The sequence below is a fragment of the Coregonus lavaretus genome, assembly GCF_964263955.1.
Source record: "Coregonus lavaretus genome assembly, chromosome: 1".
Classification (NCBI taxonomy): domain Eukaryota; kingdom Metazoa; phylum Chordata; class Actinopteri; order Salmoniformes; family Salmonidae; genus Coregonus; species Coregonus lavaretus.
The window spans coordinates 14,163,754-14,187,773 of NC_139988.1; the positions used below are offsets into that span (position 1 = coordinate 14,163,754).

General features: G+C 44.2%; 1 protein-coding gene across 1 annotated transcript in view; it reads left to right on the top strand.

The window, feature by feature from the left end:
• LOC311122056 (BAH and coiled-coil domain-containing protein 1-like) overlaps nt 1–24,020 on the top strand; it is a 98,672-nt gene that overhangs the window by 4,199 nt on the left and 70,453 nt on the right. The window contains 1 exon segment of the mRNA XM_084158027.1: nt 7,661–7,985. Within this exon segment, the coding sequence (XP_084014153.1) occupies nt 7,814–7,985 (172 nt within the window). The 5' untranslated portion in view covers nt 7,661–7,813.

A 24,020-nucleotide genomic window follows, 5' to 3' on the forward strand; every position in this document is an offset into this window, starting at 1 on the left:
AAAACGATGTTTATAATAATCTGAAGAAAAACAACTCAATTCTTCTAACATGGGAGATATTTGGTTTGCGACCATGCCTGTGATGTAGCGTGTAGCCTCTTCTTTCTGTTTTAGAACATATCTGTGATGGCCTGTTGTGGTGTAGATATCTATCACGATGACCAGAAATAGCAGCTTCTCCTGCACACACTGAGCTGAAAAGGTCACTTTGCTTTTATGTAGGCTGAAGTTCTAGTCCATCATGTCATCTTTTGGGGACGTGTCCTCCAGGGTATTGGGGACCTGCACATTGTCTGGGTGCATTAGGCTATAGCCTACCAAAGTTCAATTTATTGACAGATGTAGGCCTAAAAACACACAAACTGAAGAGTTGCTGAGATGCAGTCTCCACACACCCTTGTTGACCACTAAACCATCAGAATATAGGGCTCAACGTGTATAAGTTACTCCCAGAGCCCCAAACATAGCCTGCACATCCATTCCATAACTTTTTATCGCTAAATCTTATTTGAGTAATAACCGCAGAGAGATTTTAATAAACCACATTTTCTATATTTCAGTCGGTCAGTAATTTCATCCATGTCTTGGAGGTAGCAGCCTATACTTTTAACTTGTTAAGGCGTTTCCCTTGTGAAAAGCCCTGTTTGGAATTCGTCATCATTAAGGGACATCAGGAATATTTTCGTGAGAATAAAATTGTTGCCCGCTATAGAGGGCCTCCCATAGAGACCTCCAGTTGGCCCTAATTTACCTCCCCAGGCTGTCAGTGTGTTTCCCGTTGACTGCAAATGGCGCTGAGAAATATGTAGCTATACCCGCACTAAATTCTTTCAGCTTTACCTTAGGGCCAACGCACCTATACGTGACACCCCTTATTTATTTAGAATAACTTGTCCTTTTACACTGACACGTGCGCACATGCTACAAGCAGCAAGCTCCCTTTGCCTACAGAGATTGCCTCGAGCGCTGAGGCGAGCGAAACTGTGCTGCGCGGACGTTCTTTGGTTCTAGAATGGTCATGGTGAGAACGCAGGTCAAACAGAAAGACTCTCTTCTCTCCAGCGGAAATGAAAACTCCAGCCTGGGTTTTTGGAAGTGGGCCTTTCCTGGCGAAAAAGCGCACCGCTCTATTAGTTTGGGTGTGAGAGGGGAAGGGAAGGGGGGAAAGTGTCAGTCAAGAACGCTTCATTGCTCGAGGACAATCCCTCGCGCAGGACCGGTCTGTTTCAAGAGCAATCAGTCAATCCGCATTAATTATCCGCGCGCCCCCTCGGTATAGGGTAGCTCGCGCTGGCACACGGACGAGAGAGAGCGGAGAAGATAAAATAAAATAAAAGAGTGTGTGTCCGTGTGCGTGTGTGTTATGCTTTCTATACACATCGTGCAGGCGAGCACCCACCCAAGCCCCCACCTTTTAAGTGAAAAATAACCAATAAAAATCAGGCAGTAAAGGGCTTTTTCTTGTCACTAAATAAATTAAATGCAGATTTCTGTTTTAAGTGCGGGACCCCTTTTGTGAGGCGAGGAACATAATTCTGTATTGTTCCGATGTCATTAGTTTTAAAGACAATCGTCGTGCTAGAGAATGGAATGGGCACGTGAGGTTGGAAGGTGATTTCTTCCGGGGGAAATCACAACGATATTAATGAACATTTTATATTTTTATCTGTAGAGGAAGGCGCGTCTATTTATCATGAAAGCATGACATTTAGGTTGAATAGAAACTGCTGCCTATATATTGCTGCCTACATATCCTACATTACAGTGGTTTTACTAATGTAGTATCTCACGGGCTACGTCTGTTTTTATCAGCCTAATGGGCACTAATGCATAAATGACAATACTGAAATGTAAGCTATATTTCGCACATTTGGGGCGACACAAGTCTGTCCTCATTTGGGGGGGGGGGGGGGGGGGGCACTGGGGGTCAGGACCCATGGAATGGCTACATTTCTTTGCATTGCCATTGTCCAGGGGAGACCATGTTGGATGTTGTTTGATGCTGCTGGTCAGATGTTGGGATTGGGGTGTTTGTTGTGGTTTTACCAAAAGGAGATTGATTGAATAATGCAGATATCAAAAGTGCAAATCTGTCTGACTGCTCATTAGATCTACCCCAGAAATGCAGAGATATCATCTTTGTAGTCTGTGATTTTTTTATGTTGTCTAAATTATGGTTTTGCAGTCAATTAAATCATGATAATTTTGGGGGGACTTTAGCTCTTTCTTTTTTTAGCAGATAGAACTAAGAAAATTGATCAAATGTCAGTCAAATGTCACCAGTGTTATAACTTTGCGTAATAAACTATGATATTTTATATACATTTTCATTATTATTATCATTAGGCTAACATTATTAGCCTGTGTTTAATTAGTGAATTTAATTATGAAATCCTTCACCAATAAAGCAATATAGGACCATTCTAAATGACAAGAGATTGGATTTAGCCTATTCTTTCGAGAGAAAACATGTTTCTCTATTTTTCTTGATATAGGCTATTGTTGATGTTTTCTTGTAGCAAACAACGTATGTAGCTAATCCCAATTCAAGGTAACAAGTAAACCAACACCCATGTGAGGTGTCCTTGAACAGTTATGGTGATAATCCAATTTACGATTGTAATTTACTTAAAAACGGAAATATCCACTTACTTTAGCATGGTTATTGAATAGCTGCAATTAAAACGTACACGAACGTTTTAGAAACACGGATGTAATGACATGAGTCCTATGTTTTCTACCACAGAATCGTTTTTGCGGTTCGGATCTTGGAAAAACAGCATTTTTCGTTTCCAATAAGAGCTAAATAGTTGTTTCCTATCATTGTAGTCGTTTTGCCTTACATTTTCTCTATGTAACGTTGTTATTCCATCGTATTAATCCGCAAATCTAGCCTCTACGTTTAATACAACATGTAATTTCCCCCTTTTTAACGTATTCCCTTTGATTTAGTCACTCTTGACACTACTTTTGCTCTGGGGCCAACGGGGTTCGCCGTTGGGGCGCCTTGAAACAGCCCCTCCTTATCTCCTTTCATCGTTCAACCCGGGGCCGCCTTGAAACCGCAGGGCCAGTAATTGCTTTTTTCAGTCAGCCCAGTGCGGACTGGCCAGCAGCCAATCAGAGCCTTGTTTACACTCTGTGAGTGACAGCACTCTGGCAACATGCCAACCAATCAGACACTTCATACAGACCGAAGGCTGGAGTTTTAACCCTTTACTTCCAGTAAAAACAAACTGGGAATAAACTGGGAATATTAGCCTATAGCTGATTTTTTAGCATGGAAACACGCAAGGCCATATCCTTCCTTTTTTAATTGACAAAATTAGTGAACTGTGAACAAAACTAACCCCGAGGACAGTAAATTACATTGTGATTCGATTTCCCTAAGTGTGTGCGTGTGTGTGTGTGTGTGTGTGTGTGTGCGTGCGTGTGTGTCATGACAGTAAACATAAACAGACCCGAAAGTTTTTACTTCCCGACTAATTTAGTCTATTAGAATCAAATTTGACTTCCTCCTGCATTTCTGGAACTTATTTTCCATTTGGCCTATATTTAGCAAATTTTACAAATATATATTTGTAGGCAATTCATAATAAATGGCATACTCAGGTGTAAGCCATTGTATTATATTACACTCAGGTGTAAGCCATTGTGTTATCAAGGTTATTAAGCAAGTTATAGGCCTAAATAAATTAAATTGTCCTTTAAACTGATCATCAAAAACGTTTGCCTATTTCTGGTGACACAAGTAAGGCCTAAGTGTGAAGCTTTGGAAAAAAAACGTTATTGTAAAATAATACAAATAAAAACTGCTAATGTTATCCAAAAGAAAACTATTGTTTTATGGTGATTGACGTGTAGTTCATGTGATCACAAAATATTCTGTGGACTTTCTAGTGATCAAAGTCCTGTATTTTCTGCTGTTCACTCACAGAGCTGTGTTGTGTTTTGCTGATGTCTCATCGTATTTGCATGCTACGCTCTGGAAAGGGCTACGCTCTGGCAAGGGCTTGAATCAAACGCCCGCAGTTTTGTTTTTGGAATCCAGTAGCATTCCTATTGGTTCAGGGCATCATCCAATCGGAGGCTCTGTTTATCGCGGGGCGCGCCTCACGGACACGCTTCTCATTGTATTTACCAAACCAATGGGAGAGCGCGTTCCCCTACTGTCCCTCCTTCGCTCGTAGTTGAGTGGCACTAGCGGATACAGTGGGAGAGATTCTGTGTGGATGTGCGAGCTTCGATTCACTAGAAGCCTGAACTTCTACGATGCATCTCTATACCTCAACTACACACTACAATCTGCAGACTAGGATGTAACTATTTCCACATGTTTTTCGTTTTTGTACGCCGCTTTTTTTCCTTTGTATATTTTTGTACTATTTTTTTAATCATTAATTGTTATGCAAGGAATAACTTACCAGTAAGTAATTTATTTATTGTGTCCATTTTGAGTGTGTGTAATAATAAACATCTATACTTTCAACTTCTGCTTTTAACAGAGTCTTTGTAGTAGAACATTTATGGGTTATTTTATACTTGAGTAAAGACAAGATGCATTAATTTAATTCACACTGCACATATATTCTGTTGCTTTGTAGTAGTCCAGTAGTATACTAATATAATGAAAGTAACAATATTCATATTTCTAACAAAATAATAATAATAATAATAATAATAATAAATAGTACAATGACCAATACAATAATGACAATAGTGCTATAGTATATAACAACATATAGCCATTTTAATATTTGTACTTAAGCCAAGTGAACTTTCCTTTCTTATGCTGTTGACAACCTAAACGTTGATTGTTGTTTAGACAATAATTGCTATTGTACAATTAAACAATCATCTACAAAACCTCTTTCCTGACAAGATGAGATGCCACGTTTAAAATGTAATTATTTTAATAGAATTGAAATGTATTTGGTTGTATGCATTCTAAGACGCACTTTTACATGCGGTTCAGATACCACCAATAATGGATTATATTGTAGTTTTGTTGTTTTAATATCAGTAGGCCTATTTGATTATAGGCTTGGCCTACTGCAGTTTTTCACAGTTGTTATCGAGGGGGCTTTGCCAGTAGACAGCTCTTGCCGAGTCCCACCAGGCAGTTTTCGCTGTGCTTGGAGTGTCTCTCTCGCTTAACTGGCCTTTGAATATCTTGATTTAGTATCCCAGTTATGGCTAGTGACTTCGCTTTACTGCAAAATAGTGAATTGCAGCTCTTGGGCCTAACGTAAAGCCGTGTAGTGAACAAATAACAGTGATAACAGTGATGTCCTTACGAGAGTTTGTGCTTTCTATGCCCAAAATGCCTTAGTTTTGTACAATCTCATCTCATGCGGGGGACTGGGAAGAAAGGAGATATTCGTGCTTGTTCCACCTCATTGTTTATGCAGGCGTTTCGTGTATTGCCATTCGGCTGGTAGTTTTCGAAAGTTTTTTTTTTTGTCTCCCGATAGTTTGACCCTTTGGGGCAGCGAAAGAGGGGGTGAAAGAGAGAAAGATTGTCTGGCAGAGAGGCAGTGGAGGGAAAGGAAGTATCGGCGTCTCCTAGGAGACGTACTCCCACGTTGATCCCCGTTTTTTTAATTAGGCCCAGGCTACCTGTTTTTTAATCAGATTTTAATGTTTTTTTTTTTATGTGACGCCGTTGTTGAAGGACTGTAGGCCTAGGGTCCTACATTGATTGTAGATGTTGTTTGGTCGAAATGCATAGTTTGAGTGGCTTCGTGTTGACTTGGAATGTAAACAGTTTAGACGTTTGTTTACGAGGAATAATGTAAAAATATTCTGCGTGAAATGAGAGGAAGCCACATATCTTTGATTGTTGCAAAATGAAATGCCATAATAGTTTTTTCATGGTTCCACTATTACACATAAAGATGATAAAACACCTTCAACTTTTCACCCAGAAAGCACCTTTACCCTATCCATTTTTAATGTGACTATTTGAATTGAAATTGCATTTATTAATTCCAGTTGTTTGTAACTGACTGAAATATACTTTTTTTTTTTTTTTATCACATTGTGAGGCGTGTAGGCCATTCATGACCAAGACCATTTTTCAACGATTGTCAACATTTTGAATGCAAATACTCTATACCACATTGTCATGCTCAATGATTTGGATACATGTGCAAATCTCTCACTGAGCACCGTGTACACACACACACACACGCACATAACACACACAAACACACACACACAGTCGTCCGTAGCCTATGCTGCCTGAACGTATACGCCTCTGCTCTGTCGTTGAGAGAGGCTTGTCTCGCTCAGAATTCCTGAACGTTTCAGTTTGACTACTGTTCTAGAGTAGAATGTTCGCTGTATACTTTTCTCCTTGAAATAGTAAGAGGACCAGTTGGTTTAGCTCGCCATTTTATATTTTCTTTGTTCTCTTACCTTGGATTTTGCTGATAGAATTTAAGTTCACCAATCACCGGATCAGTAGTGCGCTGAATGGAGGTGCTATGGAAGGGGCCTAATACCTGCCCAGTGAGGTGTGTTCTGTGAACATAGGCCCACCTATCCATATTTGAGCGCCATTGGGTGTCCCATTGAACTGAATGACTAGGGCTATAAGGCACAGATGAGCATTCCCCTTCCTCTATGTATTGCTTACGTCTCTCTCCCTGGCGGTAAACGTCATTTAGGTGATGTTGTTATTATACATGTCCTACGGTTGCACCCACACATACATGCATTATAAGGGATTACAATTGTGAAAGGGGGTGAAAGGCAATGCTGACTTACCTATTAAATGTACCTTTGCCATAAACAAGCGATTTCAATGCCTTTTCTCAAGCACATTCACGGGCACAGGCTATATATGTCAGTTAAGAATATACACATTTACAGACAAAAATGAGCCAGTCAAAATTCACCGACGTGACAGAATTGTCCCAAGTCTAACAAAATACTGTAGCTGATACATTTCAATATAATTATGTCTGCATTTAAGTATTTATAGTATTTTGTTTACATCAACATATTTATAATGTAGCTTATTCTCATTTTAATGATTTGCAGTAGGCTATGGTTGATGAAGCAGTTTTAATGCTTGGAGTTTGAAAATGACAAAATTAGTCTGTTATGAACTAACTGAAAGATCAAACATTTGCTTCAGGTTCTATCTGGTCTCTTCTATCAGAGACGGTGAGATATGGACGAACGTCTAATTCTGACGTGAGACTGAGAGCTGGTAGCAGCTATAGCCTACCCCCTCACAGACTGACTCATCTATAGGTTTCAGAATACGCCGATGCAGTATAGCTTTATTATCCCCAACAGTGAAACAACCCGTAGTTTAAGATGACCACTTCTTTTGTTGTTCAGTTTGTAGCCTACCCTTCTCTTGTCTGCCGTGGAGACGAGTAAGCGGTTTGAATCTATAGTTTACTGTAGGCTACTGTAGACTGGGTAGGCTATTTGTTTTGTGGTTTCATTTAGTCAAACATTTTAGCATTCTTTTACTGATACTTAAAAACACTTAAAGTTATACTTTTGTTATGCAAGGAAATAAAGTGTGGTTGGCAACATTAGACAGGATGCGTGTGAGAATTACACGCCTAAATTATTCTTTCAGAGATTTTGTCCCATTGTTTTCGGTGCATTGACGTGGTCTTATGTTTTCTCTTTGTAGAACATGACCGGGACATTTTTGGTCGACAAGACAAATACTCGACTGAATGCAAGACAACCTATCCGAAGTTCATAAAAGGGATTATTGCATCTAGGCAGCGTTCGATGCTTCTGGCTTTTCCTCTGGATTTGGGATTTATTGCTTCTCGACAGAATGGAAAGCCGGGATTTCGCTCCTCCACACCACCTCTTGACAGAGCGGGGCCCGTTGGTTCACCACGCCGCCTCTCGGATAGCTCCTGGCGGCCACAGCACCGTGCAGCACCCCGCTCACTTCCAGCCTGGAAAATACTATTCCTCTCACATCGCAATGGCCCCACATTCAGGTTGGTGTGAATACAAATTTGTTTGGGACATTATAAGATAATATGCCATTTAGCAATTGCTTTTATCCAAAGCGATTTACAGTCATGTGTGCATACATTTTTACGTATGGGTGGTCCCGGGGATCGAACCCACTACCCTGGCGTTACAAGCGCCATGCTCTACCAATTGAGCTACAGAGGACCACAAAATCATTGTACGATTTTATAAAAGGCTGTCTGGTGTTTTTGGGCTGTTTGAAAGTGGGACATACCGTGCGTGTCTACGGTTGTAAACGTAACCCTGCCGTTTGTCAGGGACGAACGAGAGTTTATTGGAAAAGGAAACGAGTTAGACGATGTGGTCATTCTGGAAATTAGTAATTGCTGTGGACTCTTTAGATATTTTATGTTGCAGTTTTAGTCAATATTTTATTGAACCGTTTATAGCGCTGTTTCTTACAAAAAAATTGGCGTAATTTGTTAAATTACAGATTTAGTGAGACTAGGCCTATTCTAGACAATACGATTTCTAGTTAGAACACAAAATACAACGTTATTTGTAGATAGTGTATTATATAACATAGATTATTACATAATTCAGAAATATTATGGGATTATTCAGAAATAGTAAGGGATTATTAGGCCTACTATAATTGATTTGCTTTCAGGTGACATGGAATCTTGCCAAATGAAGTTTGATAGTTTCACCCCCCCGTAATTTTATAAATGGCTTTTAATCCATTTGTAACTTTATATTGCCTCATTTACCGTTTGTTCTTTTCTAAAATGATTGTTGTATGTGCGTAGGCTACTGTAGACCTATTCGCCTGAGCGTGGTGCTTGTGGAGGAGTGAAGTGCGAGCTGGTGCGTTCCTTTCCGTCCTCGGTGAGTCCCCGGGACTGTCCTGAGTCCGAGACCGGGGGTCAGTCGGTGGGAGTGGAGAGGAGCTCGCGTTTATAGAGGTGCGCTTAATACCAGACAATCCGGTTTCTATAGTGAGCGCGGACGTGACGGGCGAGAATGGTTTGACAGTGCATGCATTAGATTTTAACAAGTAGCTTCGGTATCCTGCCCTAAAGGAGGAGGAGGAGTGAAGGTGTGTGTGTGTGTAAGTGAAGACTGGGGGAGGGGTGTCTGCTGCACCTAATCATGTAGTGAATCGTAAAACCGAGCGGATGCGTGTAGAAATATAAAATATATGTGTCTTGAGTGAAATCACATTAATTGCTTATTAAACGATGAGATAAGAACCCGTGTTGTTGTCGTTATAGTTATGAAAATTACTTTTCGAGCTATAGATGTTGGTCTAAATACATTACGCCTATCAATTAAATTAGGCATTTGAATCGTTTAGTTTTTCCTGTAATAGCCGAGATTCATTAGCCCACAGTAAAGGACATCCTAGACTGCATATTGGCCTTATATCTACAAGATAAAAATGAATGGCCTACAAGATATGCCAGGCCGTCTTTGTAAATACACATTTAATGACTATACCTTTTGAATAAAGGTTGAATAAAGATTGAATAAAGTAAAAATGAACATTATGGTTAAATGGACAATTAAATACAGACTGAATTTATTCTCATCACCATTATGAGCATTTTACAGCAGCACATGGTATTAAGCTGTGTATTTGAGAGCGTTAGGAATTAGCTGCTCTCTTTTCTTGTCCTGTATTGGTCACTTTGCTGGTGAGGCTGTTATCCTACCACAGAGTATTATTTTAATAATAACAACTATATGAATTACATTTGTATAGTCTTTTAGCATTTATATATTATTTTAGCATTTATATAGTCTCAAAAAGCTTCACATTGTATGTTATTATATTTAGAATGCCAGTGCTTCAGTATTGCTTCATTATTGTTGATGGCTGACTGACATTCTGATGGGCATTGTTTTTTGGATGGGGTTCTGTTGTAAGGGGGCTGGGGAGGGGGCCACTTTGTGTTGGGCACCTCTTGAGATTCAGATAGCTGTCTGCCTGGCCCTAGGCCACTGGGCAGGGGGTTGATGTGATGTGCGGTGCAGGCAGGGCAGGCGGGGGAGTCAGGGGGAGGAGGAAAGGGTTTAGACCTCCTCTTCCTGGCACTACTCCCCCCAAAACACACACACACAAGTTCACCAATGTTTTGCTGTTCCAGGAGGGTAATTCCAGAATCTCATTTTTAGATATGGAGAGGAAAAATGTCAATTTCCTTCTTTTGTCATCATAGTTTTTTCTAAATCTGTAATATGATCCATCTATAACGTCCACGTCCTTATAAAGATCAGCATGGTGTCTGTTGTGCATGATGAGGTTTCTTCTCTCTCTCTCTCTCTCTCTCTCTCTCTCTCTCTCTCTCTCTCTCTCTCTCTCTCTCTCTCTCTCTCTCTCTCTCTCTCTCTCTCTCTCTCTCTCTCTCTCTCTCTCTCTCTCTCTCTCTCTCTCTCTCTCCCCCTCCCCCCTCTAGGCTGTAGTTGTTTCAATGCAGGTGAGGGTTGTGTCTAGTCTGTAGGTAGGTGTATAGTTGAACAGGTGTGCTGTCTGTATCATGGAGGGTGTGGCTGAGCTTCCTTGCACAGGTGTGTCACTTCTATGAAGGTGTGAAAGAGGCCGACACTGATGTAGTAATTGTGCCCTCAAAGCTACAGTTGAAGTCGGAAGTTTACATACACTTAGGTTGGAGTCATGAAAACTCGTTTTTCAACCACTCCACTAATTTATTTTTAACAAACTATAGTTTTGGCAAGTCGGTTAGGACATCTACTTTGTGCATGACACAAGTCATTTTCCAACAATTATTTACAGACAGATTATTTCACTTATAATTCACTGTATCACAATTCCAGTGGGTCAGAAGTTTACAAACACTAAGTTGACTATGCCTTTAAACAGCTTGGAAAATTCCAGAAAATGATGTCATGGCTTTAGAAGCTTCTGATAGGCTAATTGACATCATTTGAGTCAATTAAAGGTGTTCCTGTGGATGTATTTCAAGGCCTATCTTCAAACTCAGTGCCTCTTTGCTTGACATCATGGGAATATCAAAATAAATCAGCCAAGAACTCAGAAAAACAACTGTAGACCTCCACAAGTCTGGTTCATCCTTGGGAGCAATTTCCAAACGCCTGAAGGTACCACGTTCATCTGTACAAACAATAGTACGCAAGTATAAACACCATGGGACCACACATCCGTCATACCGCTCAGGAAGGAGGTGCATTCTGTCTCCTAGAGATGAACGTACTTTGGTGCGAAAAGTGCAAATCAATCCCAGAACAACAGCAAAGGACCTTGTGAAGATGCTAGAGGAAACAGGTACAAAAGTATCTATATCCACAGTAAAACGAGTCCTATATCGACATAGCCTGAAAGGCCGCTCAGCAAGGAAGAAGCCACTGCTCCAAAACCGCCATAAAAAAGCCAGACTACGGTTTGCAACTGCACATGGGGACAAAGATTGTACTTTTTGGAGAAATGTCCTCTGGTCTGATGAAAGAAAAATAGAACTGTTTGGCCATAATGACCATCGTTATGTTTGGAGGAAAATAGGGGACGCTTGCAAGCCGAAGAACACCATCCCAACCGTGAAGCACGGGGTGGCAGCATCATGCTGTGGGGGTGCTTTGCTGCAGGAGGGACTGGTGCACTTCACAAAATAGATGGCATCATGTGGATATACTGAAGCAACATCTCAAGACATCAGTCAGGAAGTTAAAGCTTGGTCGCAAATGGGTCTTCCAAATGGACAATGACCCCAAGCACACTTCCAAAGTTGTGGCAAAATGGCTTAAGGACAACAAAGTCAAGGTATAGGACTGGCCATCAAAAAGTCCTGACCTCAATCCTATAGAATATTTGTGGGCAGAACTGAAAAAGCATGTGCGAGCAAGGAGGCCTACAAACCTGACTCAGTTACACCAGCTCTGTCAGGAGGAATGGGCCAAAATTCACCCAATTTATTGTGGGAAGCTTGTGGAAGGCTACCCGAAACGTTTGACCCAAGTTAAAGAATTTAAAGGCAATGCTACCAAATACTAATTGAGTGTATGTAATCTTCTGACCCACTGGGAAATAAATAAAAGCTGAAATAAATCATTCACTCTACTATTATTCTGACATTTCACATTCTTAAAATAAAGTGGTGATCCTAACTGACCTAAGACTGGGAATTTTTACTAGGATTAAATGTCAGGAATTGTGAAAAACAGAGTTTAAATGTATTTGGCTAAGGTGTATGTAAACTTCTGACTTCAACTGTACATCACAAGCACACAAGCATGCATCACAAGCACACACACACACACGCACACACACCCTGAAAGCCGGCTGCACAGACAGGGGTTTCCTATCTGTAGCAGCTCAGAATTAGTGCTGTAATAATCATGTTTCAGAGAGACCTGCAGACCTGACTGTCAGACCCTCGTTGGCTCTCTCTTTCTTTAATCTCTTGCTTTTCCTCTCTCTCTTCTTCTCCTTTTCCTCTCTCTCTTCTTCTCCTTTTTCTCTCGCTCTCTCTTCCTTTATCTGTAAGTGCTGTCTCGTTATGTACTGGCTCCTACACTGTCCTGTCTGTGTGTGTTTGCTGTGTGTGTGTGTGTAGGGTATTCGTGTGTGTGTGGGTGTGTGCCGTGTGTGTCGTGTGTGTGATGTGTGTATCGGACGCTGTCTCACACTCCGCAGCCCTGTCCAGTCATCCTGATGCCTCGTTGGGACTCAGAGCCAGCGAGCAAGCTGATTGGCTAAGGTGTTTGATGCGCTGTAGCCTCGGGTGCAATGACTTTGATCGCCACGGTTACAGAGAAGCGACACCCAGTTCTCTCTCTCCCCCCTATCCAATGGCAGAGTAGTTAGCGTGTTTTGTCTACCTGTCTCCCTGTCTACCTGTCTGTCTGCCTGTCTGCCTGAGAGGTAGACCAGACACATAGGGTTAGTGAAAGGAGAGACTTGTCTCCCTCTCTGGGGTGGTGTGTGTTGGAGATAAGGGTGTGTGACTATCTGTCTGTCTGTCTCTGCCTTTAGAACAATGGAGGAGAATGTCCTCTGATCATAGTTAAGGCTAGCCATGAATCTAGAATAGTTCCTCTACGGCAGGGGTTCCCAAACTTTTTCACTCAGGCCCCACTTCCAGCATTGGGGAACATCCCGCGCACCCCCTGCACGCGCGCACAGCCACATCTATTTCTATGGACACAAGCAATGTTCATTACATTTTACATTTTAGTCATTTAGCAGACGCTCTTATCCAGAGCGACTTACAGTTAGTGAGTGCATACATGTTCATACTTTTTTCATACTGGCCCCCATGGGAAACGAACCCACAACCCTGGAGTTGCAAGTGCCATGCTCTACCAACTGAGCTACACAGGGCCCACATGACACAAACTGTTCACACTTGTTTGCGGAGATACAATTTTGGAAGTTTAAAGCTTATTTCCTGCAATTTTACACACGTTGCCACGGGGTGCAGAGAACATTTTGCAGGTTTATAGCTTTAAAGCAATTTTTTGTTGCAGTTCTATACATTTTGCCATGTCTAATGTGTATTCATGTGATATTTGAGTGACTCAAACATTACAACAATATCTATGGGCTAAAAAACCTAGCTAAAAAACATTAGCTGACATGGGCTAGTTGATCTGGACATTTCTGACAAGTTATAAATAGCTCTTTAAGGTATGCAATGACTAACATGACAAGAGGAACTGATGATGCACTACCCAATTCATAAATTGCACCTTGTGCATTCTACTATTACAACTTTCTAGAGTAAGTTGAAAGATGGACTGAGTTCCTTAAAATATATATCTATATTGTTTCATTGGGGGGCACACCCCCCCTGCCGACACACAGTTTGGGAACCACTGCTCTATGGGAGTAGGGAGAAGGTGTAATGAACAGTCCTCTAGGGAGAAGGTGTAATGAACAGTCATCTAGGGAGCAGTAAGAATGTGTAATGAACAGTCCTCTAGGGAGAAGGTGTAATGAACAGTAAACTAGGGAGCAGGAAGAATGTGTAATGAACAGTCCTCTAGGGAGAAGGTGTAATGAACAGTCCTCTAGGGAGTAGGGAGAAGGTGTAATGAACAGTCCTCTAGGGAGTAGGGAGAAGGTGTAATGAACATTCCTATAGGGAGCAGGGAGAAAGTGTAATGAACAGTCCTCTAGGGAAAAAGTGTAATGAACAGTACTCTAGGGAGAAGGTGTAATGAACAGTCCTCTAGGGAGAAGGGGGAAGGTGTAATGAACAGTCATCTAGGGAGAAGGTGTAATGAACAGTCCTCTAGGGAGAAGGTGTAATGAACAGCGCTAGGGAGAAGGTGTAATGAACAGTCATCTAGGGATTAGGAAGAAGGTGTGATGAACAGTCCTCTAGTGAGCAGGGAGAAGGTGTAATGAACAGTCCTCTACGGAGTAGGAAGAAGGTGTAATGAACAGTCCTCTTGGAAGAAGGTGTAATGAACAGCGCTAGGGAGAAGGTGTAATGAACAGTCATCTAGGGATTAGGAAGAAGGTGTGATGAACAGTCCTCTATAGAGCAGGGAGAAGGTGTAATGAACAATCCTCTAGGGAACAGGGAGAAGGTGTAATGAATAGTCCTCTAGGGAGAAAATGTAATGAACAGTCCTCTAGGGAGAAGGTGTAATGAACAGTCCTCTATAGAGCAGGGAGAAGGTGTAATGAACAACCCTCTAGGGAACAGGGAGAAGGTGTAATGAATAGTCCTCTAGGAAGGAGAGGGAAGGTGTGATGAACAGTCCTATAGGGAGCAGGGAGAAAGTGTAATGAAAAGTATTATAGGGAGAAGGTGTTATGAACAGTCTTCTAGGGAGAAGGAGTACTGAACAGTCCTCTAGGGAGAAGGTGTAATGAACAGTCCTCTAGGGAAAGGTGTAATGAACAGTCCTCTAGGGAGAAAGTGTAATGAACAGTCCTCTAGGGAGAAGGTGTAATGAGCAGTCCTATAGGGAGTAAGAATATGGTGTAATGAACAGTCCTCTAGGGAGCAGGGAGAAAGTGTAATGAAAAGTATTCTAGGGAGAAGGTGTTATGAACAGTCTTCTAGGGAGAAGGAGTACTGAACAGTCCTCTAGGGAGAAGGTGTAATGAACAGTCCTCTAGGGAAAGGTGTAATGAACAGTCCTCTAGGGAGAAGGTGTAATGAACAATCCTCTAGGGAGAAGGTGTAATGAGCAGTCCTCTAGGGAGTAAGAATATGGTGTAATGAACAGTCCTATAGGGAGCAGGGAGAAGGTGTAATGAACAGTCCTCTAGAGAGCATGTAGAAGGTGTAATGAACATTCCTTTAGTGAGAAGGTGTAATGAACAGTCCTCTAGTGAGCAGGGAGAAGGTATAATGAACAGTCCTTTAGGGAGCAGGGAGAAGGTATAATCAACAGTCCTCTAAGGAGCAGGGAGAAGGTGTAATGAACAGTTCTCTAGGGAGAAGGTGTAATGAACAGTCCTCTATGGAGAAGGGAGAAGGTGGCTTGAACAGAGAAGGTGTTTTGAACAGTCATCCAGGAAGATGGTGTAATGAACATTTCTCTATGGAGCACGGAGTAGGAGTAATGAACAATCCTCTAGGGAGCAGGGAGAAGCTGTAATGAACAGTCCTCTAGGGAGAAGCTGTAATGAACAGTCCTCTAGGGAGAAGGTGTAATGGACAGTCCTCTAGGGAGCAGGGAGAAAGTGTAATGAACAGTCCTCTATGGAGAAGGTGTAATTAACAGTCCTCAAGGGGGAAGGTGTAGTGAACAGTCCTCTAGGGACCAGGGATCAGGGGTAATGAACAGTCCCCTAGGGAGAAGGTGTAATGAACAGTCCTCTAGGGAGAAGCTGTAATGCACAGTCCTCTAGGGAGGAGGTGTAATGAACAGTCCTCTAGGGAGAAGGTGTAATGAACAGTCCTCTAGGAAGCAGGTGTAATGAACAGTCCTCTAGGGACCAGGGATCAGGGGTAATGAACAGTCCTCTAGGGAGAAGGGAGCAGGGAGCAGGTGTAATGAACAGTCCTATAGGGAGACGGTGTAATGAACAGTCCTCTAGGGAGCAGGTGTAATGCACAGTCCTCTATGGAGCAGGTGTAATGAACAGTCCTCTATGGAGCAGGTGTAATGCACAGTCCTCTAGGGAGAAGGTGTAATGAACTGTCCTCTAGGGAGCAGGTGTAATGCACAGTCCTCTAGGGAGCAGGTGTAATGAACAGTCCTCTTGGGATAAGGTGTAATGAACATTCCTGTAGGGAGAAGGTGTAATGAACAGTCCTCTAGGAAGCAGGTGTAAATCACAGTCCTCTAGGGAGCAGGTGTAATGAACAGTCCTCTAGGAAGAAGGTGTAATGAACAGTCCTCTGGGGAGTAGGTGTAATACACAGTCCTCTAGGGAGAAGATGTAATGCACAGTCCTCTTGGGAGCATGTGTAATGAACAGTCCTCTAGGGAGAAGGTGTAATGAACAGACCTCTAGGGAGAAGGTGTAATGAACAGTCCTCTTGGGAGAAGGTGTAATGAACAGTCCACTAGGGAGAAGGTGTAATGAACAGTCCTCTTGGGAGAAGGTGTAATGAACAGTCCTCTGTGGAGAAGGTATAATGAACAGTCCTCTAGGGAGAAAGTGTAATGAACAGTCCTTTAGGGAGCAGGTGTAATGAACAGTCCTCCAGGGAGAATATGTAATGAACAGTCCTCTAGGGAGCAGGGAGGAGGTGTAATGAACAGTCCTCTATGGAGAAGGTGTAATGAACAGTCCTCTAGGGAGCAGGTGTAATGAACAGTCCTCTAGGGAGAAGGTGTAATGAACAGTCCTCTGGGGAGAAGGTGTAATGAACAGTCCTCTAGGGAGAAGGTTTAATGAACAGTCCTCTAGGGAGCAGGTGTAATGCACAGTTCTCAAGGTATAAAGTGTAATGAACAGTCCTCTAGGGAGAAGTTGTAAGAACAGTCCTCTATGGAGAAGGTGTAATGAACAGTCATCTAGGGAAAGGTGTAATGAACAGTCTTCTAGGGAGAAGGAGTACTGAACAGTCCTCTAGGGAGAAGGTGTAATGAACAGTCCTCTAGGGAAAGGTGTAATGAACAGTCCTCTAGGGAGAAGGTGTAATGAACAGTCCTCCAGGGAGAAGGTGTAATGAACAATCCTCTAGGGAGAAGGTGTAATGAGCAGTCCTCTAGGGAGTAAGAATATGGTGTAATGAACAGTCCTCTAGGGAGCAGGGAGAAGGTGTAATGAACAGTCCTCTAGAGAGCATGTAGAAGGTGTAATGAACATTCCTTTAGTGAGAAGGTGTAATGAACAGTCCTCTAGTGAGCAGGGAGAAGGTATAATGAACAGTCCTTTAGGGAGCAGGGAGAAGGTATAATCAACAGTCCTCTAAGGAGCAGGGAGAAGGTGTAATGAACAGTTCTCTAGGGAGAAGGTGTAATGAACAGTCCTCTATGGAGAAGGGAGAAGGTGGCTTGAACAGAGAAGGTGTTTTGAACAGTCATCCAGGAAGATGGTGTAATGAACATTTCTCTATGGAGCACGGAGTAGGAGTAATGAACAGTCCTCTAGGGAGCAGGGAGAAGCTGTAATGAACAGTCCTCTAGGGAGAAGCTGTAATGAACAGTCCTCTAGGGAGAAGGTGTAATGGACAGTCCTCTAGGGAGCAGGGAGAAAGTGTAATGAACAGTCCTCTATGGAGAAGGTGTAATTAACAGTCCTCAAGGGGGAAGGTGTAGTGAACAGTCCTCTAGGGACCAGGGATCAGGGGTAATGAACAGTCCCCTAGGGAGAAGGTGTAATGAACAGTCCTCTAGGGAGAAGCTGTAATGCACAGTCCTCTAGGGAGGAGGTGTAATGAACAGTCCTCTAGGGAGAAGGTGTAATGAACAGTCCTCTAGGAAGCAGGTGTAATGAACAGTCCTCTAGGGACCAGGGATCAGGGGTAATGAACAGTCCTCTAGGGAGAAGGGAGCAGGGAGCAGGTGTAATGAACAGTCCTATAGGGAGACGGTGTAATGAACAGTCCTCTAGGGAGCAGGTGTAATGCACAGTCCTCTATGGAGCAGGTGTAATGAACAGTCCTCTATGGAGCAGGTGTAATGCACAGTCCTCTAGGGAGAAGGTGTAATGAACTGTCCTCTAGGGAGCAGGTGTAATGAACAGTCCTGTAGGGAGAAGGTGTAATGAACAGTCCTCTAGGAAGCAGGTGTAAATCACAGTCCTCTAGGGAGCAGGTGTAATGAACAGTCCTCTAGGAAGAAGGTGTAATGAACAGCCCTCTGGGGAGTAGGTGTAATACACAGTCCTCTAGGGAGAAGATGTAATGCACAGTCCTCTTGGGAGCATGTGTAATGAACAGTCCTCTAGGGAGAAGGTGTAATGAACAGACCTCTAGGGAGAAGGTGTAATGAACAGTCCTCTTGGGAGAAGGTGTAATGAACAGTCCACTAGGGAGAAGGTGTAATGAACAGTCCTCTTGGGAGAAGGTGTAATGAACAGTCCTCTGTGGAGAAGGTGTAATGAACAGTCCTCTAGGGAGCAGGTGTAATGAACAGTCCTCTAGGGAGAAGGTGTAATGAACAGTCCTCTGGGGAGAAGGTGTAATGAACAGTCCTCTAGGGAGAAGGTTTAATGAACAGTCCTCTAGGGAGCAGGTGTAATGCACAGTCCTCTAGGGAGCAGGTGTAATGAACAGTTCTCAAGGTATAAAGTGTAATGAACAGTCCTCTAGGGAGAAGTTGTAAGAACAGTCCTCTATGGAGAAGGTGTAATGAACAGTCCTCTAGGGAGCAGGTGTAATGCACAGTCCTCTAGGGAGCAGGTGTAATGAACAGTCCTCTGGGGAGCAGGTGTAATACACAGTCCTCTAGGGAGAAGATGTAATGAACAGTCCTCTTGGGAGCAGGTGTAATGAACAGTCCTCTAGGGAGAAGGTGTAATGAACAGTCCTCTAGGGAGCAGGGAGCAGGGAGCAGGTGTAATGAACAGTCCTCTAGGGAGAAAGTGTAATGAACAGTCCTCTAGGGAGAAGGTGTAATGCACAGTCCTCTAGGGAGCAGGTGTAATGAACAGTCCTCTTGGGAGAAGGTGTAATGAACAGTCCTGTAGGGAGAAAGTGTAATGAACAGTCCTCTAGGAAGCAGGTGTAAATCACAGTCCTGTAGGGAGCAGGTGTAATGAACAGTCCTCTAGGAAGAATGTGTAATGAACAGTCCTCTGGGGAGCAGGTGTAATACACAGTCCTCTAGAGAGAAGGTATAATGCACAGTCCTCTTGGGAGAAGGTGTAATGAACAGTCCTATAGGGAGAAAATGTAATGAACAGTCCACTAGGGAGAAGATGTAATGAACAGTCCTCTTGGGAGAAGTTTTAATACACAGTCCTCTAGGGAGAAGGTGTAATGAACAGTCCTCTTGGGAGAAGGTGTAATGAACAGTCCTCTGGGGAGAAGGTGTATTGAACAGTCCTCTAGGGAGAAGTGTAATGAACAGTCCTTTAGGGAGCAGGTGTAATGAACAGTCCTCCAGGGAGAAGGTGTAATGAACAGTCCTCTAGGGAGCAGGGAGGAGGTGTAATGAACAGTCCTCTATGGAGAAGGTGTAATGAACAGTCCTCTAGGGAGCAGGTGTAATGAACAGTCCTCTAGGGAGAAGGTGTAATGAACAGTCCTCTGGGGAGAAGGTGTAATGAACAGTCCTCTATGGAGAAGGTGTAATGAACAGTCCTCTAGGGAGCAGGTGTAATGCACAGTCCTCTAGGGAGCAGGTGTAATAAACAGTCCTCCAGGTATAAGGTGTAATGAACAGTCCTCTAGGGAGAAGGTGTAATGAACAGTCCTCCAGGGAGAAGGTGTAATGCACAGTCCTCTAAGGAGCAGGTGTAATGAACAGTCCTCTAGGGAGCAGGTGTAATGAACAGTCCTCTAGGGAGAAGGTGTAATGCACAGTCTTCTAGGGAGAAGGTGTAATGAACAGTCCTCTAGGGAGAAGATGTAATGAACAGTCCTCTAGGGAGCAGGTGTAATGCACAGTCCTCTAGGGAGCAGGTGTAATGAACAGTCCTCTAGGAAGAAGGTGTAATGAACAGTCCTCTGGGGAGCAGGTGTAATACACAGTCCTCTAGGGAGAAGATGTAATGAACAGTCCTCTTGGGAGCAGGTGTAATGAACAGTCCTCTAGGGAGAAGGTGTAATGAACAGTCCTCTAGGGAGCAGGGAGCAGGGAGCAGGTGTAATGAACAGTCCTCTAGGGAGAAGGTGTAATGAACAGTCCTCTAGGGAGCAGGTGTAATGCACAGTCCTCTAGGGAGCAGGTGTAATGAACAGTCCTCTAGGAAGCAGGTGTAAATCACAGTCCTGTAGGGAGCAGGTGTAATGAACAGTCCTCTAGGAAGAAGGTGTAATGAACAGTCCTCTGGGGAGCAGGTGTAATACACAGTCCTCTAGGGAGAATATGTAATGAACAGTCCTCTTGGGAGCAGGTGTAATGAACAGTCTTCTAGGGAGAAGGTGTAATGAACAGACCTCTAGTGAGAAGGTGTAATGAACAGTCCTCTTCGGAGAAGGAGTAATACACAGTCCTCTAGGGAGAAGGTGTAATGCACAGTCCTCTTGGGAGAAGGTGTAATGAACAGTCCTCTAGGGAGAATATGTAATGAACAGTCCACTAGGGAGAAGATGTAATGAACAGTCCTCTTGGGAGAAGTTGTAATACACAGTCCTCTAGGGAGAAAGTATAATGAACAGTCCTCTTGGGAGAAGGTGTAATGAACAGTCCTCTGGGGAGAAGGTGTAATGAACAGTCCTCTAGGGAGAAAGTGTAATTAACAGTCCACTAGGGAGAAGATGTAATGAACAGTCCTCTTGGGAGAAGTTGTAATACACAGTCCTCTAGGGAGAAAGTGTAATGAACAGTCCTTTAGGGAGCAGGTGTAATGAACAGTCCTCCAGGGAGAAGGTGTAATGAACAGTCTTCTAGGGAGCAGGGAGGAGGTGTAATGAACAGTCCTCTATTGAGAAGGTGTAATGCACAGTCCTGTAGGGAGCAGGTGTAATGAACAGTCCTCCAGGTATAAGGTGTAATGAACAGTCCTCTAGGGAGAAGGTGTAATGAACAGTCCTCTAGGGAGAAGGTTTAATGAACAGTCCTCTAGGGAGCAGGTATAATGAACAGTCCTCTAGGGAGCAGGTGTAATGCACAGTCCTCTAGGGAGCAGGTGTAATGAACAGTTCTCAAGGTATAAGGTGTAATGAACAGTCCTCTAGGGAGAAGTTGTAAGAACAGTCCTCTATGGAGAAGGTGTAATGAACAGTCCTCTAGAGAGCAGGTGTAATGCACAGTCCTCTAGGGAGCAGGTGTAATGAACAGTCCTCCAGGGAGAAGGTGTAATGAACAGTCCTATAGGGAGAAGGTGTAATGCAAGTCCTCTAGGGAGAAGGTTTAATGAACAGTCCTCCAGGGAGAAGGTGTAATGAATAGTCCTCTAGGGAGAAGGTTTAATTAACAGTCCTCTAGGGAGAAGGTGTAATGAACAGTCCTCTAGGTAGCAGGTGTAATGAACAGTCTTCTAGGGAGAAGGTGTAATGAACAGTCCTGTGTCCTCTATAGTGTCCTCTAAGGAGCAGGGAGTAGGTGTACTGTGTGTCTCTCTATAACCCGACACACCAGCCCTGATCCCCCACCACAGGACTCACAACTGGTGATTTCTGCTCACATTGTTGTAATACTTGGAGGAGGAGGAGGAGAGGAGGAGGAGGAGGAGAGGAATGGACATATGAAGAAAGGATAAAGGGATGAGTGAGAAACGAGGAGTAAGAGAGGAGTTAACTAGATGAAGGGAGAGAGCAGTAGAATGGAGAGAGGGGAGAGAACATAGGGAGGGAGTGAGGGTGAGGATGGAGGGAGAGTGGGAATAAAACAGCAGGAGGGTGAGGATGGAGGGAGAGTGGAGCGGGGAGGCTAGGAGGAGAGAGGGAAAGGAGGAGTGGAGAGGGGGAAGAGAGAGAGTGAGTGTGGCTGAGCGTTTCCACCTGGTTGATAATCCAGTCAGATTATCGCTGCCTGACGGCACCGACCGTCGTTCCCGGCAACTCATCCGAGCGTCTCTGCAGTGTGTGTGTGTGTGTGTGTCAGTGATGAGTCAGCAGATCAGCCTAGCCACAGGCAGAGACAGAGACAGGCCCCAGCCCCACTCACTGTCCTCCCTAGGGGAGAAGCCTTCATCTGGGACATGGCAGGCGAGGCAACCCCCTCTCTGGAGCTGGAGATGGTGGTGGTAGCGTTAGCGGGTTGGTGTTGGAGATAACGTGGTTTAGCCCACGCTTAGAGACAGTGTACAGCGGGTTGGTGGTGGAGATAACGTGGTTTAGCCCACGCTTAGAGACAGTGTACAGCGGGTTGGTGGTGGAGATAACGTGGTTTAGCCCACGCTTAGAGACAGTGTACAGCGGGTTGGTGGTGGAGATAATGTGGTTTAGCCACGCTTAGCGACAGTGTACAGCGCTCTTCAAATAGCTACTACGCTCCAGCCAGCCAGTCAACCAGTCAGCCAGCCAGCCAGTGTACAGCGGGTTGGTGGTGGAGATACAGCACTCTTCAAATAGCTGCTACACTCCAGCCAGTCAGTCAGCCAGTCGGCTAGTCAGCCAGTCAGCCAGTCATCCAGCCAGTCAGCCAGCCCCCCTCACCGTCCTCCCTAGGGGAGAAGCCTTCATCTGGGACATGGCAGGCGAGGCAACCCCCTCTCTGGAGCTGGAGATGGTGGTGGTAGCGTTAGCGGGTTGGTGTTGGAGATAACGTGGTTTAGCCCACGCTTAGAGACAGTGTACAGCGGGTTGGTGGTGGAGATAACGTGGTTTAGCCCACGCTTAGAGACAGTGTACAGCGGGTTGGTGGTGGAGATAGCGTGGTTTAGCCCACACTTACAGACAGTGTACAGCGGGTTGGTGGTGGAGATAGCGTGGTTTAGCCCACACTTACAGACAGTGTACAGCGGGTTGGTGGTGGAGATAGCGTGGTTTAGCCCACACTTACAGACAGTGTACAGCGGGTTGGTGGTGGAGATAACGTGGTTTAGCCCACACTTACAGACAGTGTACAGCGGGTTGGTGGTGGAGATAGCGTGGTTTAGCCCACACTTACAGACAGTGTACAGCGGGTTGGTGGTGGAGATAGCGTGGTTTAGCCCACACTTACAGACCGTGTACAGCGGGTTGGTGGTGGAGATAGCGTGGTTTAGCCCACACTTACAGACAGTGTACAGCGGGTTGGTGGTGGAGATAGCGTGGTTTAGCCCACACTTACAGACAGTGTACAGCGGGTTGGTGGTGGAGATAGCGTGGTTTAGCCCACACTTACAGACAGTGTACAGCGGGTTGGTGGTGGAGATAACGTGGTTTAGCCCACGCTTAGAGACAGTGTACAGCGGGTTGGTGGTGGCAATAACGTGGTTTAGCCCACGCTTAGAGACAGTGTACAGCGGGTTGGTGGTGGCAATAATGTGGTTTAGCCCACGGTTAGAGACAGTGTACAGCGTTCTTCAAATAGCTACTACGCTCCAGCCAGCCAGCTAGCCAGTCAGCCAGTCAGCCAGCCAGCCAGCCAGCCAGCCAGCCAGCCAGTCAGCCAGCCAGTGTACAGCCATCTTCAAATAGCACTACACTCCAGCCAGTCAGCCAGCCAGTCAGCTAGTCAGCCAGTCAGCAAGTCAGCCAGCCAGCCAGCCAGCCAGTCAGCCAGCCAGCCAGCCAGTCAGTCAGTCAGTCAGTCAGTCAGTCAGCCAGTAAGCCAGTCAGTCAGCCAGTCAGCCAGTCAGCCAGCCAGCCAGCCAGTCAGCCAGCCAGCCAGCCAGCCAGCCAGTCAGTCAGTCAGTCACACACACAGTAGTACTGTGGCACACTGTTGTATGGGATGACTAATTAATTGTACTCCACATCTGTTCTGTAGTGTGTTTGTCAGTGGCACTGCTAAATAGTATGTATTACAGTTTTTTTCAATTGCTTACACACTAAAATTAAAACTTTCCCACAATTAGCAAAACCTTACATTCAAGGAGCAAAACACCGGCCTAGATTTGCACAACTGTA